Source organism: Crassostrea angulata, chromosome 9, assembly GCF_025612915.1.
Source record: "Crassostrea angulata isolate pt1a10 chromosome 9, ASM2561291v2, whole genome shotgun sequence".
In the NCBI taxonomy this organism is placed as follows: domain Eukaryota; kingdom Metazoa; phylum Mollusca; class Bivalvia; order Ostreida; family Ostreidae; genus Magallana; species Magallana angulata.
In genome coordinates, this window is record NC_069119.1 from 13268471 (window position 1) to 13285465 (window position 16995).

The 16995-nt window shown below is 35.5% G+C and overlaps 1 protein-coding gene across 1 annotated transcript in view; it reads left to right on the plus strand.

Annotated features, from left to right (window-relative positions):
• The window catches only part of LOC128162120 (uncharacterized), a 31743-nt gene continuing 14748 nt past the window's right edge, over positions 1-16995 (plus strand). Inside the window, exons 1-5 of the mRNA XM_052825318.1 lie at positions 1-10; positions 387-404; positions 3561-3821; positions 7120-7239; positions 9014-9262. Of these exons, the coding sequence (XP_052681278.1) occupies positions 1-10; positions 387-404; positions 3561-3821; positions 7120-7239; positions 9014-9262 (658 nt within the window). The remainder of the gene's footprint in view (positions 11-386; positions 405-3560; positions 3822-7119; positions 7240-9013; positions 9263-16995) is intronic.

A 16995-nucleotide genomic window follows, 5' to 3' on the forward strand; every position in this document is an offset into this window, starting at 1 on the left:
ATGGTGGCGAGTAAAAAACGTTTATGAAAAAGTGTTGAATTCTTCGTTACTATGAAAAAAAGATTTAGATGAAAGGTATTTACAGCCTCAAAAAGGTTTGTTATAAATAATTTGACTGTTATTTTTAATGCAGCTTCATTAATTTTCTCAAAAGATCGTTTTGGAGCGATTTTGCAATTTGTTGCTACATTACAGGTATATGGGAGGCGTTTAACTGTGGTGATGTCCTCTCCCGAGACACAGTTAGATTATTCTTACTAGGTAGAGTGTAGTAAAATCTATAGTATTACTGTAGTCTTAAAGCTTAGTTATGTACATGCCAACAATACGTTAATGTCCGATATAATATGCAATGTCAACCCGTGCACGCACGGGTCTAAGTCTAGTTTTTATATTAATTAAAGGTTTTGATATCAATTGCGTATAAGTAAGTATATTATAGATAAAGTTTCTAGTTCCACTTGTCAATATAAATACTTGAATCCAAATACTTGTGCTAGGACTCCGCTTTTAAATCTTATTAATCCAAAACCTATATAGTTGTTTTCAAAATAGCACTCGTGTACATATAGCAGCTATGTAAAAGGATGTTGAATGTCGATTAAAAAACTATTAATTACAAATTGCTGCACCAAAAATATTTGTTTTCATCATTGCAATTTTTTGAAGTGATGAGTTCATTCATGAATACAATGGTCATTCAATTGGGTTAACTTACCATTACAAACCAATGCTTAATTATAGAACTACGCATACAGTAAAATTCTAAATATATGCTTAAAATTGCGTTACGCGTACAGTATGAAATAATGACAAATCATGATATTCTGAGGATTTTTTTTATAATTTTATTTCCAATGATATCAAATTATAAGATTATTCTCTTAAAGTATACATTTACCTCCACATGTCCCCTATTCAGTCGTAATATATTAATGATTGTATTTCGTACAAAATAATCATTTCAATTTTGGAATGTGACCTTTGATATTGATTGTCATGTTGTATATTTTATTTGATAAAATGAACTATATCAGAAAGGACACTACACTGTGCATGAAAATCCTAATCCGTGGGGGAGGGGGGGTGTAGTATACCTATGACTCAAACTTATCATTATTTCCATCTTTTCAAGGTAAAATTAGGAGCAATTATCATTGATGCGATAAAAAGGTGGGGGGGGGGGGGGCTGAACCCTTCTATGATGCTATGTACTTAATGGTTAGTTCTAACTTTGCAAAAAAGTGGGGGAGCTAAGCCCCCCTCCCCCCGTTTCCGACGCCTATGTAAGGTTTATCAGACTTTTAAAACACTTAGAAAGAGTTCCTTCCATGATCTTGTCTTAAAAATTTCCACTTCATCTTTATCAGACAATTTAAACATTTAGAAAAAGTTTCTTCCGTGATCTTGTCTTAAAATTTTTGACTTTATCACAATCGGACACTTTAAAAATTTTGTTCAAACATCATTTATTTGAAGAAACTGAGAGAGAGAGAGAGAGAGAGAGAGAGAGAGAGAGAGAGAGAGAGACATTTCATTTGTAATTCACTAATGTTATCGTTTAAAGTAATGCACATTGTAATAGAATCCAACAAAGCAGTTTCAGTCCGCGTACTATACCTATCAATCAAGTTAGCCCGCGAGCTGCACCAAGTGCTCTTTCCGTGGTAAAGTTTTTCAAGTCCGAAGAAAATAGAAATATGTTTGACAATAATTCATACAGTACTTTTTAAATTATTTTACATCAGACTGATCATGTTGATTGCTTTTAGCTATCAATATATCATTATTGCCGATCATTCCTTTTAAAGTAATACTTGTTTACCCTGTGATAATAACATTTACACGTACAGGTACACATTACAACTGCTAAACATGAGCTGATACGCGTAGTTCTAACTTCTAACCTACACGTACATTTACACGTACAGGTACACATTACAACTGCTAAACATGAGCTGGTACGCGTAGTTCTAACTTCTAACCTACACGTACAAGTACACGTACACGTCGGTCTGCTAAACCTCTCTGTCATGACTAGATAGTTTAACTGCACTATATTATTTAACATTTTCTGACATTTTGCAGCTAAAAATTTAACATGTGGATTTATAAAAATAAACAAAAGTTATATCTTAATATCATATAGCAAATAATTTTGAGAGATAATAATTCATATCAACTTTTTTTTTGTTTCATAAAAGGAAGGTTTTCATTGTCTGATAAGTACTGAACTATGTTCATATTAATTGTGTAAACTATAAACTCCACATCTTAATCGTGACACCCAATGTTACCATCTTGGTCCTAAACATTTGCTTTTCCATATCACTTACAACTATTATAAATGTTCAAATCATAACTTCGATGTTCTTCAGAAGATATTACTGTAAATATAAAAACTACTTTCTCAAAGGGGAAAATATAATAAATTACAACAATTTCAGGACTTGTTTATATTGTAAAATATTTGATATTAGTGGCTATATAAATCTTAAAAGGAAATTATCATTTCTTGCTGACACCTCTTTGAAATTGCATGAATCTTATGGGTCAGATCGATATTGAGATTACAGGCGTCAAAATCCGCAGACCGCTCGTCGATTTAAAAAAAAAGGCAGCATTTCCTAAGAAATTTGGCTTGCAACTAATGTGCATTTAACAGATAAAATGCCTGTAAAAATACGGTTTGTCATAAGATTTGTTAGCTACTTGAGTCATAGATTGGCATAGTTTCTTAGGTGAAATATGGCCAACTAGCTTCTCGTTTTACAGACAATTTTATTTTTCGATTCCTTTGAGGCAAGTCTGGTTACAGAATGAATTGTTTATGTGTTTTATGTACGAAAATTTAGATATAATATAAGATTTGGCGCTGTTTTCTTTTTGTAACTTCTAAACATGTCTTCGTCGGTAATTAGGTATACGAAATTTTAAATTGTCACATAGTAGGCGATTAATCATTCAATTGAATAAAAGTATCATATCTATGTAGTGAAGTTCCAGTAATGAATACATATCAATCCATATGAAAACAAACGTAAATTTTAAATTGTTGCTATTTCTTGGCCATCGAAAAATCATTTTTCTTAAAATCAATTATGAAGTCATAACTGTGCTAGCATCAAAAAGGCACTTTGGAATTATTTACTAGATCTTAACCTGAAGAAAAATATATTAAGGAATAGCATGCCTTTTTTATTCTAAATTATACCCCTTTAAAGATGGACTGGCTTAAATTAAACTTTACGTTTTTTTATGTGTAGGATGATGTGTGCATAGTTTGGTTGAAATTTATGCAAAAGTTTTCGATAAGTCAAAAAAATGAAAAAGTTTACAGACAGATGGTTAATTGCACAGACGTACATAAGAAAAAAGAGACATAAAAAGTTAACTTATACTTTCAGCTCAAGCTCAAAATGGATATTATATAAACATATTCCAATCAAAAATCAAGTGAAGATCCAAGACATACTTTGTATTATGTATCAACATTTATCAAAAAATAACAAAATTCCAGATATCTTTAGTGCATTTATCAGATTAATATTATTTTGCAGGACTAGTAGGGTCTGAGTACATTGTGAATATTGCGTCTCAATCCACATGGGTAAATCCTGGGGACAATTATGTGGCGTACTGCAATATCCCTGACCTTGGGGCGCTCGACATTATCATTAACTTGAAGGTCAAGTGGCTCCACAACAATCAACCATTGACCAGTCTGTGTGAGTTCCTGTCATCTGAACACGCCCAGAAGTATTCCTGCAAAGTTCTGTCACCACAGCAGAACAACGTCAGCTTAGAACTCACAGTATTAAGTAAGTGTGTGAAATAACCCTGCATTTTTAAAGATCAGATTGACACTTTGGAATCGAGAGAGTTGAATCAAATTCTTTGGGGTTACAAATTATCTAAAAGGAAAAAAAGAATTGCGTCGATTTGATTTCGCACAATTCTGTAGATATCGGATACTGTGGCCTCCTTATTTTACGCGAGTACTTAATTCCGCGATTCAACTGTCAACTCACGAAAGCATGAAATCTCGAAAGCCAAATTTTTATTGTAGTTTTATGTTAGTTTACGTATGTCCGAAAAATGAAAGCGAGATTTTAAAATTCGCGAGTTGTGCTTCTCGCGATTTTACGCGGATTTTTATTCCTTGCGTTTAATTCTACAGTATGTGGAACATTTTATCTGAATATAGTTGGTTGGTTTGATTTGTTGAAAATAAAATGCGGAACCTTTGATATTGTAATTAAGGTCTTCCGTTTCCAACGGAAGACCTTATTGTTATTGCTTTGTTTCTTTTTTCCTATTATTAAGGTCTTCCGTCCAGCCGAAGACGTTTCTATTATTCTATTGTTTCTTTTTCACTTTTCTTATTATTTTTTTTTTACCGATTTTGTGCAGACGATTTCTCAGAGAAGTCTCGATCGATTTCATTCAAAATTTCAATATAAACGTGTTTTTATCTAAAGCTGATACAATTTTTTTAATTTTTGAAAAAACACTTCTGGTCAGAAGTTATCGTCCGTTTACGATTTTAAAAAGTCAATTTGGTCTGTCGGGTTTCTCAAAAACGAGTAAAGATAAAAGGCTGAAAATTTCAGAGATGATAGATCTACCGTTTTTTTTTCTGGTGCACCTTGGTCAAGAGAATGTCCTACGGTTACTTCCGGTCGTCATCGGAAGGACATTTTAAAAATTGAATTTTTCGACTTTTTTCTTTTTTTAATATTTCTTTTTGAGTTTTTTTACACCTTATAGTGACCCTTTTACTGATTCAGAGTATGTAATTTGTTTTAAAATCGATTAAGGCATTATCGAGAAATTAAGCGTCAAATTTCTGAAGCGAGAGTCCGAGTAGCTCAGTCGATAGAGTCGTGGACATGGCCAAGGCGACCCGGGTTCAGGCCCCGAGTGCCGCAATTTTTTTTTTACTATTTTTCGCTTAGATCAATGGTTTTATCTTTGAATTGATAAGTTTGATCTAATCTATTCAAAAATCGGACGGAAGACCCACTCGTTGCTCGCAACAAGATCGTGTCTAGTTATTTTGTTTTTCTTCCTATTTTTGTGCACGCGATATCTCGAAACGGCTCGTCTGATCTCAATCAAATTTTCAGATATGATAGATATTGGTCTGAACCTGATTGGAAATTGTTTGTGTTGATGGCTTCACACCCGTTTTTGAGATATGGAGATTTTTCTAATTTTTATATGGGTATTTTGTCTTCTGTCTTTCTCCTAAAGTATAAGATATATTAAGCTCAAATTTCTACAGTTGGTAAAGAAAAGATTGAAGTTTTGCATGATTGTTGTTTTGTATGATAAGCACTACTGGCGCCAAAGCTTGCTAGAGCTCGAAAATTGACATTAAAAAAGCGTCGTAAATTTTTGTGCTCTTCTCTCTTTATCTCTTTTCTGGAAAATATTTTAATAAGACATGTAATGTAAAAAAGGTTTATATTTACAAGACCTTTTAGCTGATATCAAGAAAAAGGGGCTGGCCCCTCATATTAGGGACCTAGAAGGCTCTAAAGTCTTTTACCCATTGCTCTTCACCGAGGGATATTTTGTAATAGATTATTGAAGCAAATTTGTTTATCTTACATTTATGAAGCCTAGTACTATAACGATTTTCTCATGTGTTACGTAACTAAGGGTTTTTAGGGGTCAAAAGTCCAAAACTTTGATCACCTAATGGCTATATCTCAAAAAAGAAAATATTTTGAAAGCACAATAAAGAAAAGATGCTCAAAATGATGTACTTAACAACATGCAACCTTAAAAATTTGGCTCAGTGGCCCCAATAAGGAGATAAGGGACCGGCCCCTAAAACATTCTTTCTCAGATATCTCAAGAATGGTAACGAATTTTTAAACACTTGTTGAACAAAATGTCTTTATTATCAAACGACCTTTCATTTGATACCATAAAAAAGGGGCTGGCCCCTAATATTAGGAACTAGAGGGCTCTAAAGTCTTTTTCATATAGCTCATTACCGAGGGATATTTTGTAATAGATTATAGAATCAAATATGTTAATCAATCAGTTATGTAGCTAACAGTATAATGATTTTACCATGTGTTACGTAATTAGGGAATTTTAGGGGTCAAAAGTCCTAAACTTTGATCACCTATAACTCAAAAAGAGAAAATATTTTGAAATGCAGTATAAAAGAAAAGATGCTCAAAATGATGTACTTACCAACATGCAACCTTAAAAATTTGGCTCCGCAGCCCCAAAAAGGAGATAAGGAACTGGCCCCTATACATTCTTTCTCAAATATCCCAAAAATGGTAACGAATTTCTAATCAATTGTTGAGCAAATTGTCTATAAAATCAAATGACATTTCATCTGATATCAAGTAAAAGGGGCTGGCCCCTAAATATAGGGACCTAGAGGGCTCTAAAGTCCTTTTCATATAGTTCTTTTACCGAGGGATATTTAGTGATAAATGATAGAAGCAGATATGTTTATCTTACATTTATTTAGCCTAACAATATAACGATTTTCTCATATTTTACGTAATTAGGGCATTTTAGGGGTCAAAAGTCCAAAACTTTGATCACCTTTATCTAAAAAAGGAACAATATTTTGAAATGCAGTGTCAAAGAAAAGATGCTCAAAATGATGTACTTAACAACATGCAACCTTAAGGATTTAGTTCAGTGGCCCCAATAAGGAGATAAGGGACCGATCCCTTTAACGTTTTTCACAGATATCTCAACAACTCAGGAATTTCTAAACACTTGTTGAACAAAGTTCTTACACCTGAAACAAAATAGTATCCGGCCCTTAAAATGTAGACCATCTTTTTCTGATTTAAATCATGTTAAGCTGTTAAATAGCAAAATCAAGATCGAACATAGATCTCAAGTTCTAAAATCAGACGGAGGACCTCCTCGTTGCTCGCAACGAGATCGTGTCTAGTTACAATATTATTATTACACTTGTGCATTTATGCAATGTTGCAATATCATGATGCAGATTTCAACATATCATTGGGATTTTACAGTAAACATTATCTGCCCTTATGATAGGTCTTTTTGTGTACAGGGAGATTTTGATCAAGGATTCTTTAATATTGACAAGAATTTTTTTTTTGGTAGATGTTCAGAAAGCAGATGCAGGGAATCTAACCTGTGATGTGTATGAGAAGATCAAGGAGAATGAGCACTGGGTCAGGGATGAATTGGTGGCCATAAAATCTCTGGCTATACAAGTCAGAGGTAAGAACTAATCTTCGAACGTTGACAAAACCTTCTAGAAAAGTTAATGGTAGGCTTTAGGAGAATCTACTATAGAATTACTGTAAACCAGAGTTTTGATTGTAAATCGGTGGCCTTTTCATAAGGATGTGAGTTAGGAGAAATCTTCTCTAGAAGTACTTTAAACAAACATTTATTACTCACTGTCAGACCTTAAAAAAATATTAATTTCTAAGTGGCTTGCTGTAAAAAAAAATCATCAAAATTTGTTAAGGTATCATATAGTGTGCATTATAGTTACAGGCAGGGGTGTTTATAGATAGACAAATATTTTTCGATTATTTAACAGTCAGTTTTGCTCTTGTTTCAGTAAGTCATATTGTACAATTATAAACCTATCGAACCTATTGTAACAGGAAAAGGTTGGTTGAAATATAAATGCTATAAATGATTATTTTCCCTTTTGTTAAATGACGTGGGCTCTGTACCTTTAATCAGTTGACAAAACAATGCAATGTAAAAGTTATAAAAATATTTATTATACTGATAATACAATGATAAACAACGCGAGTACGCGAACGGCACCTTCCTAGAATGCGGAAGGTTTATCTTTTTTCAGGTTGGCGCTTGGCACTGGTATTATCCTACGCAGATAACAATTCAACTATAATTGTAAGGACAAAATAAATATAAGGACTATAGTACGCATATATCGGGTGGAACAGGCTTACACCTTAGATATGGGAAGGTGCACAACGGGTAGGTGCTTCTGTAACTAAGATAAACAATGACAAGGAAGTGAAGGGGCACTACGGTAAAGATGGGTATAATATCCTCTGGAAATAACTGGAGAAGGTGCAGTAATAAATACAATTCAATTAAATATTCACCTTCCGCACCTTTGAAGTGTTAAGGTTAAGGTGCTGCTGGGCCATATTTGGCAAAGAAGTCGAGTGGTAACGGGAGCAGAAGACAGAAGGAAGACACGATTTCTACCAGTACCTCATTTATATAGTCTATATTTGCCAGCCAATCAGCGCGCAGCTTGCATTATGCGTCAGAATATGCTGACGAAAGATGAAGGGAATACGGAGTACGCTGGTTTGCGTTTGCGTAAAGTATGGACGAAATAACAACAAAAATGATTAAATTAAGTAAAGAAAACGGTACGGTAAGCATTAATATGCAATGTTCTTCATTTATATCGATGCTATTGCATCATTTACGGTGTATTAGACTATTATATGAAACGTAATCAAGAGACACATGGTTTCTGTGTCAAAACATGGCGTACACTCGTAAATACGGAATACACATTATTCCATAAATTAATCATATCATTCTATCCGTAGTATTGGAAATAATGGCATATAAATAGATAATATATATTTTGTGTACACCGTATAAATACAGGAACTGGTTATTGGTACAGGGCCATACCAATTTCATAACACTATTAAGACTTTTAATGCTTCCATAAATTATATTGTTCTAAAAACCTTCTGTATTTTCATAAGTAATATTGTACTATCACTTTTATAGCAGCTATTAAGACAAGTTTCAGAAGTAATAATGAATTTTCAACATTACAGATAAAATTGTTTTTTCACCATTACAGACCCAAATCATTTTTTTTAACCATAAGAGAGCCTACTTTTGTATTTTCACCAATAAGGAGCCTAATTGTATGTGCGTGTGTGTTTTTTTTTTTACATTGGACTAATATTGTATTACGACGATTAAAGAGTATAATTCTGTGCGTAGTTTTACCATTAGAGAGTTTTCACCATTACAGAGCCAATCAAAAGTATGATGTTCAGGTTTGACGCCAACAAAGACGAATATCTCACCCTAGACAACAATGAGACCCTTCACGCAATGGAGGTCTTATCTGGCAAGTACGCCCCCTCTTGTGAGGCGATCGGTGGCATGCCAAAAGCCAATGTCCAGATCATGATGGGCGACCAGATGATGCAGGGGAGGATCATGGACATAGAAAACAAGATGGGCACGGAATTTGTTGCCGATGCGACAGATTTCAGAGGTCAGTAGCTAACTTTGGTTTTGTGATGGGGTTAGGTGTGTGTGGAGAAATGATTACTAGCCAACCCAACTGGTTGGGATCTTTGGGTCTTGTGGTATTGTTCAGGCCCCAGAAGCTGGCTTGTGTCTGTCCTTCTCTTCCTTTAACAAATTACCGGCTCGTAAGGCGGGCTATCCACTGTGGAGAATGCAACAAAATGAATTCAGGTGGTTGAACCTAAGTGGATTGAAATTGGGTTCAGGTACTGTGGTTTCATTAATATTCTTTGAATGCCAATATTCGTCCATTTTGTTAATGAGTTCATCCACAAAATTTTTCTTCGAAGTGCAATATCAACTATCAAATTTTCGGGACATGAAAGCGCAAAAGACTGGTACTTCTTCCCGGTTTCCAAATGCTATGCAAACGAGAGTCATTGACTCCCCCAGAATGGAACACCAGTCTATCGCGGTATCCAATTTCAGCTGGAGGCCGAGACAATGTTGTCATAGTACCTTATCTTAGGGCACAACACACAACATCATGTGACCACAGCGGGCCCTGAACAAGCAACCTTTGAGATACAGCTTTAACTCCTATGACCAATAATCCAGGACAAGTTTATTTGCCATAAAGTTGCATTACATCTACAGATCCTTGAATCTGCCTTCTTTTTTTTTTTTTTACTAAATCACAAATATTGATGCCCATGAATATTGATAAAACCACATTATCAAGGAAAGATAACTTGCCAGTCAAACTGGTTTCGATCCTTTTGTCTTGAAATTACGCAAAGTTAGACCAGATTACCCCTGGTTTAGTCCCAGCAAGTTCCCCTCCCTATTTCCTGGTACACTATTAAAAAAGTTAAATACTTGCTTAAAAAGTATTGTTTATAAACAATTAGTTTTAGATCATGTTATCCTTTTGTTGTTTTTTTAGATCGCCTGAGCTGAAAGCTCAAATGAGCTATTCTGATCACATTTTGTCCGTCGTCCGTCTATCCGTCCGTCAGTCTGCAGCTGTCCGTCTTTCTCTGTCCGTCCGAAACTTTTTACATTTTGAACTTTTTCCCTAAAACCGCTCGGCAAATTTCAACCAAATTTGGCACATTTTGATTGGAAGGCAAATAGAAATTGCAAAAATGAAAGACTGATCTTTATTCAAAGCGGAGAAAACATTGAATCTGTAGAAAAACGGGGGTGCATTTTTAGAAATCTTTTTCTCAAGAACTACTGAGTCAAATTCAATCTAATTTAGCGTAAGTAAGCCTTATGGAAAGGAAAATATAAATTGCAAAAATTATGGGCTAATTTTGTTTCAAATCTGAGTTATTACGAAAATAATATTTAAGGAAATCAGTTTATTGCTTCGGGTTCGGTAATCCACGAGTCTTGGTAAAATGGGTTGGCAAAACCGGGCCGGGGCAAAACAAAAGCTTGGCAGTTATTAATCTGTCAATCTCATTATAATTTTCAGTATATGTTACGGACCAGTAAATTTGTATTCGCTGTAAATAATGCTGCAAAACAATGCGTATTTTAGAATTGACAATTTCCGATCAGCCCTGGCATTTATTTTGTCCCGGCCCGTTTTACCATTTTACCAAGACTCGTATTCCATACTTCTAAAACGAGGTTCTTTGTTTAAAGCAGCCATGACATTATAATAAACGGGTCGATCTGACAATGATGAATTTGTTATGCAACAGTTCGCGTACCAAGGGATGCAAATAACATTGGTGCCGATTTTGTGAAGTAAATTGAGGATAAATATTCCAATGCGATGACAGTTTTCACATATGACGGTGGTGTTAGCTTGAATTGATTTTCGTTTCGTTTTCATTATTTATGGTTTGTAATCGGGGAACTATCGTCTGTATTTTGTAATTTGTACGTATCAAATCAAACAGAGACTTCGGTAAATCAAAGAGTTAACTGTTTACCTGAGCGAATTAATCAAAATCTGGTGTATTAACAAAGTACTAAAATACAATTCATTCTACCGGTAATTCGGTATGATCTTTGCGTAATGTTGAGATGCTCAGCATTTTCTCGAGTTTATTTAGTTTAAATAGAGTTTAATATCCCTGACAGAAATATGTAGATATATACATGTATATGTTTCATTTTGAAAAATAAATTGTGCTCTTTATTTGTTATAGTGCATGTTTCTTTTGTTTAATTGTTTACAAAGTTATAAAAGTCACGAGTTTACGCGAGGTAAACAACAATCGTTTAATTATAATGGAAAAGAGAAATTAAATTTTTGAATGTTTTTAATTGAGGAGTTGAGTGCATTAAGGTACAATTTTCTTCTTCTCATCTATAGAATATTTAAAATAAAATACAACATCTATTATATTAAAAAAAAATACAATAACTAGTAAGTAGTTTAGGAAGAAAATGTACCTTTATGCTCTCATATATATTGATCGCTTTATAAAGTGGGGGGAAAGGGGGGAGAACAAAAATATGGGGAATTGGACGTTAAAAGTGTACCCTTGCCCAATGTTTAGTTTTATATCTTGCTTAGGATTTTCTTATTCTGGGTAAAAATAGTATTCCATAAAGGTACAATGTCAAAGATTACGTGTATGCAAAAATAAGTGTAAATTTTGAATACTTTACAATATTTATGTTTTGTTATTCTATCGCGGGGCCATATGGCACAATATCTTTTGAACGTCCATTGTTGCTCAGGTGAGCGATGTGGTCCCATGGGCCTTTTTTAAATTACTGATAGTTTGTAATAATCTGTACATCATATATAATGTTACGATTCCTGGGTTGAGACTATATCATCATTTATGTTAAATATTTGTGTGTTGTTGTGACTTACTTGTTTTATTTACATTGTTATATAAATCCTTTTATTCCATTGGAATACAGACTTGTTTACTTTCGTTCGGACTAACCGCCATGCCTGCGGTATATTACGGACTTTGAGCCCGATGTTTAAAACTATTTAAACTCTTTATAACAAAATAATGACAATCGAAATGAACGATAATAATTGATGTTATTTAACTTTATGAATGGTAATTTTGTATTATAATGTAAAAATGTTAAATGTCATGTATTTTATGTCGGTACAACGTTATCATATAATTATTATGAGATAAAATGCGCCAAGTTAGTTGACGCTTATGACGTTGACGTTGTCAACGTCTCAGCATAAACATAACAAGTTAGGGCATAAAAAGACGGTGTTTTGAAAGCAAAGTCCAGTTGACGGTGAAGAGCAACTCGCTTGACAGTGGTATGTATTGACATTACCAAGTCTTTTAGCTATTACGGTAAAGTAATATAACTTTTGTATTAGGGCGTCCTGGATTGGTTCGTCGCTATACTTAAAGGAGATAATAACGTTGTACCAATCGTACTGTATAATAGTAATAATTATACGTGTTTTTATATGGAACCATTCGTTCGTTGCAATAAATGGTAAAACTTTATACGGAGTATTTAATTTAGTTTCGGCAAGTTGAATATAATAAGTGAACCAACGATTTCTATAAACTGTGACCAAAGTTAATTCTTTTTGAACCTTGACGCAAGATAATAATTAAACAGCGGCCCATAATTAAGTTTAAGCGTTTACATGTACCCTCGGTTCGTTACATTAGTGGCAGCGGTGGGATCAGCTGTTTAAAAACTGCAACACGTTTACAATTACGACGATGTCAAGGAACGAAGAAGAAGTTATGAAGGAAAACGATCATATTGAAGAACCTCACCAAGGACAATTTATTGATGGTACACCAAGCAGAGAAGTTCTTTTACGGGTCAATAACAATAACGACCACAGCATAATAGGCGATAGTACCAGTGTAAACCCATGTGCGCAAGATAGTTTGCGTGTGATTCTCGACGAAATAAAATCTTTGAAATCACAAATGAACTTGTTACAAAATCAAGTAAAACCAACCAGTGATGACAAGCGACCGACAGACCAAAATAATGTGCGTTTTGGCATCAATACCATGTACGAGGATGAACATACGCACAACGCATATCAGCCGTACAGAACCACATCTATGCCGAATTCGTACGATGAACCTCGTAACTATGATTATTCCAGAACAAGTTCGTCATATCCAATGACATCAAGAAGTTCTATTAATCACGGACACGACGAATTTCGCACAACCATGCGTCCATTTGAAACTATTCAAGAGAGAACGCACGATCGTTATGAACACGACGTACCTTACGATGGCTACTCAAGACGAGCACCGGAACCTGAATTCAGACGAACACAGGAACCGAGAGGAAGAAAACCGGCAACATTTGATGGTACTATGAATTGGAATGATTACATAGTGCATTTTGACATGATCGCTGAACTCAACTACTGGAACGACGAAACTAAAGCACTAGAGTTAGCTACGAGTCTACGGGGACCGGCATTAAGCGTTCTGAGTGATCTACGACCAGAGTATCGATATAGTTTTCGTCACCTCGTTTCTGCACTATCGGCAAGATTTGAACCAGAAAATCAGAAAGAGATTTACAAGACACAGTTAAAGAGCCGCGTACGGAGAAAAAATGAATCTATCACGGAATTGATGCAAGATATCAAGCGACTTGTAAGGATTGCTTACCCAAACGCACCCCTAGATTTCCGCGATCAGATTACCAAGGATTCGTTCATTGAAAGTTTAAATGAGCAAGAGATGGAATGGTCAGTGTTCCAAGGGAGACCTAGAAATTTAGAAGATGCAGTACGACTAGCATTAGAATATGAGGCATTTCAACAAGCTCGCGGAAGACGAAACAGAATCACGGTACGGATGCAGAGAGAAGAACCGATGGATGCAAATATCAGAAATGATGCACACCAAATAGCTCTCATCAGCCAGAACACAGAAAAAAAGTTCAACAAGAGAGGTCCATGTTTCTACTGCAAGAAGGATGGTCACATCAAGAGCGAATGTAGGTTACTACAACGACACCTGGAAGCAGAGAAAAACAAGAGTCAAAGAAAATCGGGTCACACAAGTTTTAGAAATAAAGGGATCAAGTAATAACTCATTAACACTTGATGTCTTTGTTTACAATTTGAAAATAAACTCGATCATTGACACTGGTTCGTCTATCACAGTCATTCATCCAAAGAAATATTATGAAATAGACAGATGTATGAGACCAAAGTTAGAACCAAATTATAGTAATTTAAGAATGGCAAATGGTGACCTTGTTGTCCCAGAAGGTCAGACTGTACTACAATTCAAAATCAAAGGGGAAATAATCGAACACAGAGCAATAGTTGCTGACATTGATGCACAAATGATACTAGGCTTTGATTTCCTCAGAGAACATAATTGTCAGTTACACCTTGGGGAAGGAACTCTTACACTTGGTGACCAGAAGCTAGTATGCGACACTGTCAGTGATCAAAGTAGTGTGTTTAAAATTTCTATTCAAGAGACTTTATCTATTCCCCCAAGAAGTGAGATGATAATTGAAGGAAAAGTTCACCCAAATCTAAATGATAAAGAACTCCTCATAGATGGAACGAAACGTGACCTTCAACAGTCCGGATTGTTAGTTGCAAGATGTCTAGTAAAACCCAAAGAATGTAAGGTACCCATTCGTGTAATAAATGTTAGTGACCAAGAGCTGAAAATTTACAAAGATACTTCTGCAGCTATAGCTGAAATAGAACCAAATGTAAGTGAAGTACAAACCAAGAATGACACCAACAGAGAGCCAGATGTAGACACAAGCTTTACAAATTATATGAAACCATTATGGGACTCTTGTACCAAGAAACTTTCTAAGGAACAACAAGAATTGGTAAGGGATCTTTTGCAGAAGCACATTAAAGTATTTGCAAAATCAAAGACAGACCTAGGGAAGACAAATATTGTGTCCCACAAAATTAACACAGGAGACGCAAGACCAATCAAGCAACAGCCTAGACGGATACCTCTTCATAAGAAAGAAGCAGCAAGAGAGGAAGTGCAGAGAATGCTTAAAGCAGGAATTATAGAACCATCATCTAGCGCTTGGAGTGCACCAATCGTACTAGTAACCAAAAAGGATGGTAGCATTCGATATTGTATCGACTATCGGAAACTCAACGAAGTAACGCAAAAAGATTCATACCCTCTACCACGTATAGATGATTCACTTGATGCATTAAGAGGATCACAATGGTTTAGTTGTTTAGACCTAGCAAGCGGTTACTGGCAGGTAACGATGGACTCTAAAGATAAAGAGAAGACAGCATTTGTTACCACACATGGTTTTTACCAATTCAAGGTCATGCCATTCGGCTTATGTAATGCGGCAGCCACATTTGAGAGACTAATGGAAAATGTATTAGCGGGTTTGAACTTCGAAATTTGTCTCTTATATATCGACGACATAATTGTTTATTCCAAAGATTTCCACAGTCATGTAAATCATATAGATGCAGTACTTCAACGATTACTAGAAGCGGGATTAAAGGTTTCTCCGAAGAAGTGTGATTTCTTCAAAGACCAGGTAGCTTTCCTTGGTCACATAGTTAGTCAAGAAGGGATATCAACCTCTCCAGATAAAGTGAGCGCAATTAAGGAATGGCCTGTACCAAAATCAGTCACAGATGTGCGAAGTTTCTTGGGTACATGCTCATACTATCGAAGATTCATAAAGAAGTTTACAGATATAGCCCGACCTCTACACAAACTGACAGAGAAAACAGAAAAGTTCAGTTGGACCCCTCAGTGTGACGAAGCATTTAAAAACCTAAAGATAGCCCTCACATCAGCACCTATCTTAAGGTACCCGAACCTGAACTTACCCTTTGTGTTAGACACAGATGCTAGTGCATTTGCTATGGGTGGAGTTCTATCTCAGATAGAGGATGGAATAGAGAGACCTATCGCATACTTTAGCAAGTCATTTAATAAACCAGAAAGAAACTACTGTGTTACTAGACGAGAACTTCTGGCAGTAGTGAGTTCAATAAAACATTTCCATCATTACTTATATGGAAAAGACTTTCTGGTTAGAACCGATCATGGAGCACTAACCTGGCTCCTTAGCTTCAAAAATCCAGAAGGACAAGTAGCCCGCTGGCTAGAGGTACTACAAACATACAACTCCAAGATTGAACATCGACCAGGAAAACAGCATGGTAATAGTGATGGACTAAGTCGTCGTCCATGTTCACCTTGTAATCACTGTGATAAGAAAGAAATAAATTACCAGAGCATAGAACCTGAAAGTAATCCAATACTGAAGTTAAGAGAAGATCAAATGAGCACTCAAAATTGGTACATGACGAAGTCACCAGAAGATCTACAAAAAGAGCAGAACACAGACCCATCATTAGCCAAAATCATCAAGTGGAAGTTGGAAGATAGAAGACCAACCTGGCAGATTGTTGCAAAAGAGTCGACAGAAGTTAAAACATACTGGTCGCAATGGAAACGCCTAATTATAAGAAACGGCGTGCTTTACAGGGCATGGGAAGAAAACGAGCAAACCTATCACCAGATAGTGGTACCAGGGGCCTGCGTCACTGAAGTAATGAAGTTAGTGCATGACAACCCCACAGGTGGACACTTGGGAGTAGCCAAAACCACTGAGAAAATCCGAGAGAGATTCTACTGGGCATCCTATAAAGAGGATGTGGTGAAGTATATCAGATGCTGTACTATATGTGAGGCACGGAAGAATCCGTCAAGGGCAGCAAGAGGAAAACTTGGTCAGTATCTAGTTGGTGAACCTCTGGAGAGGGTAGCCATAGACATCCTTGGT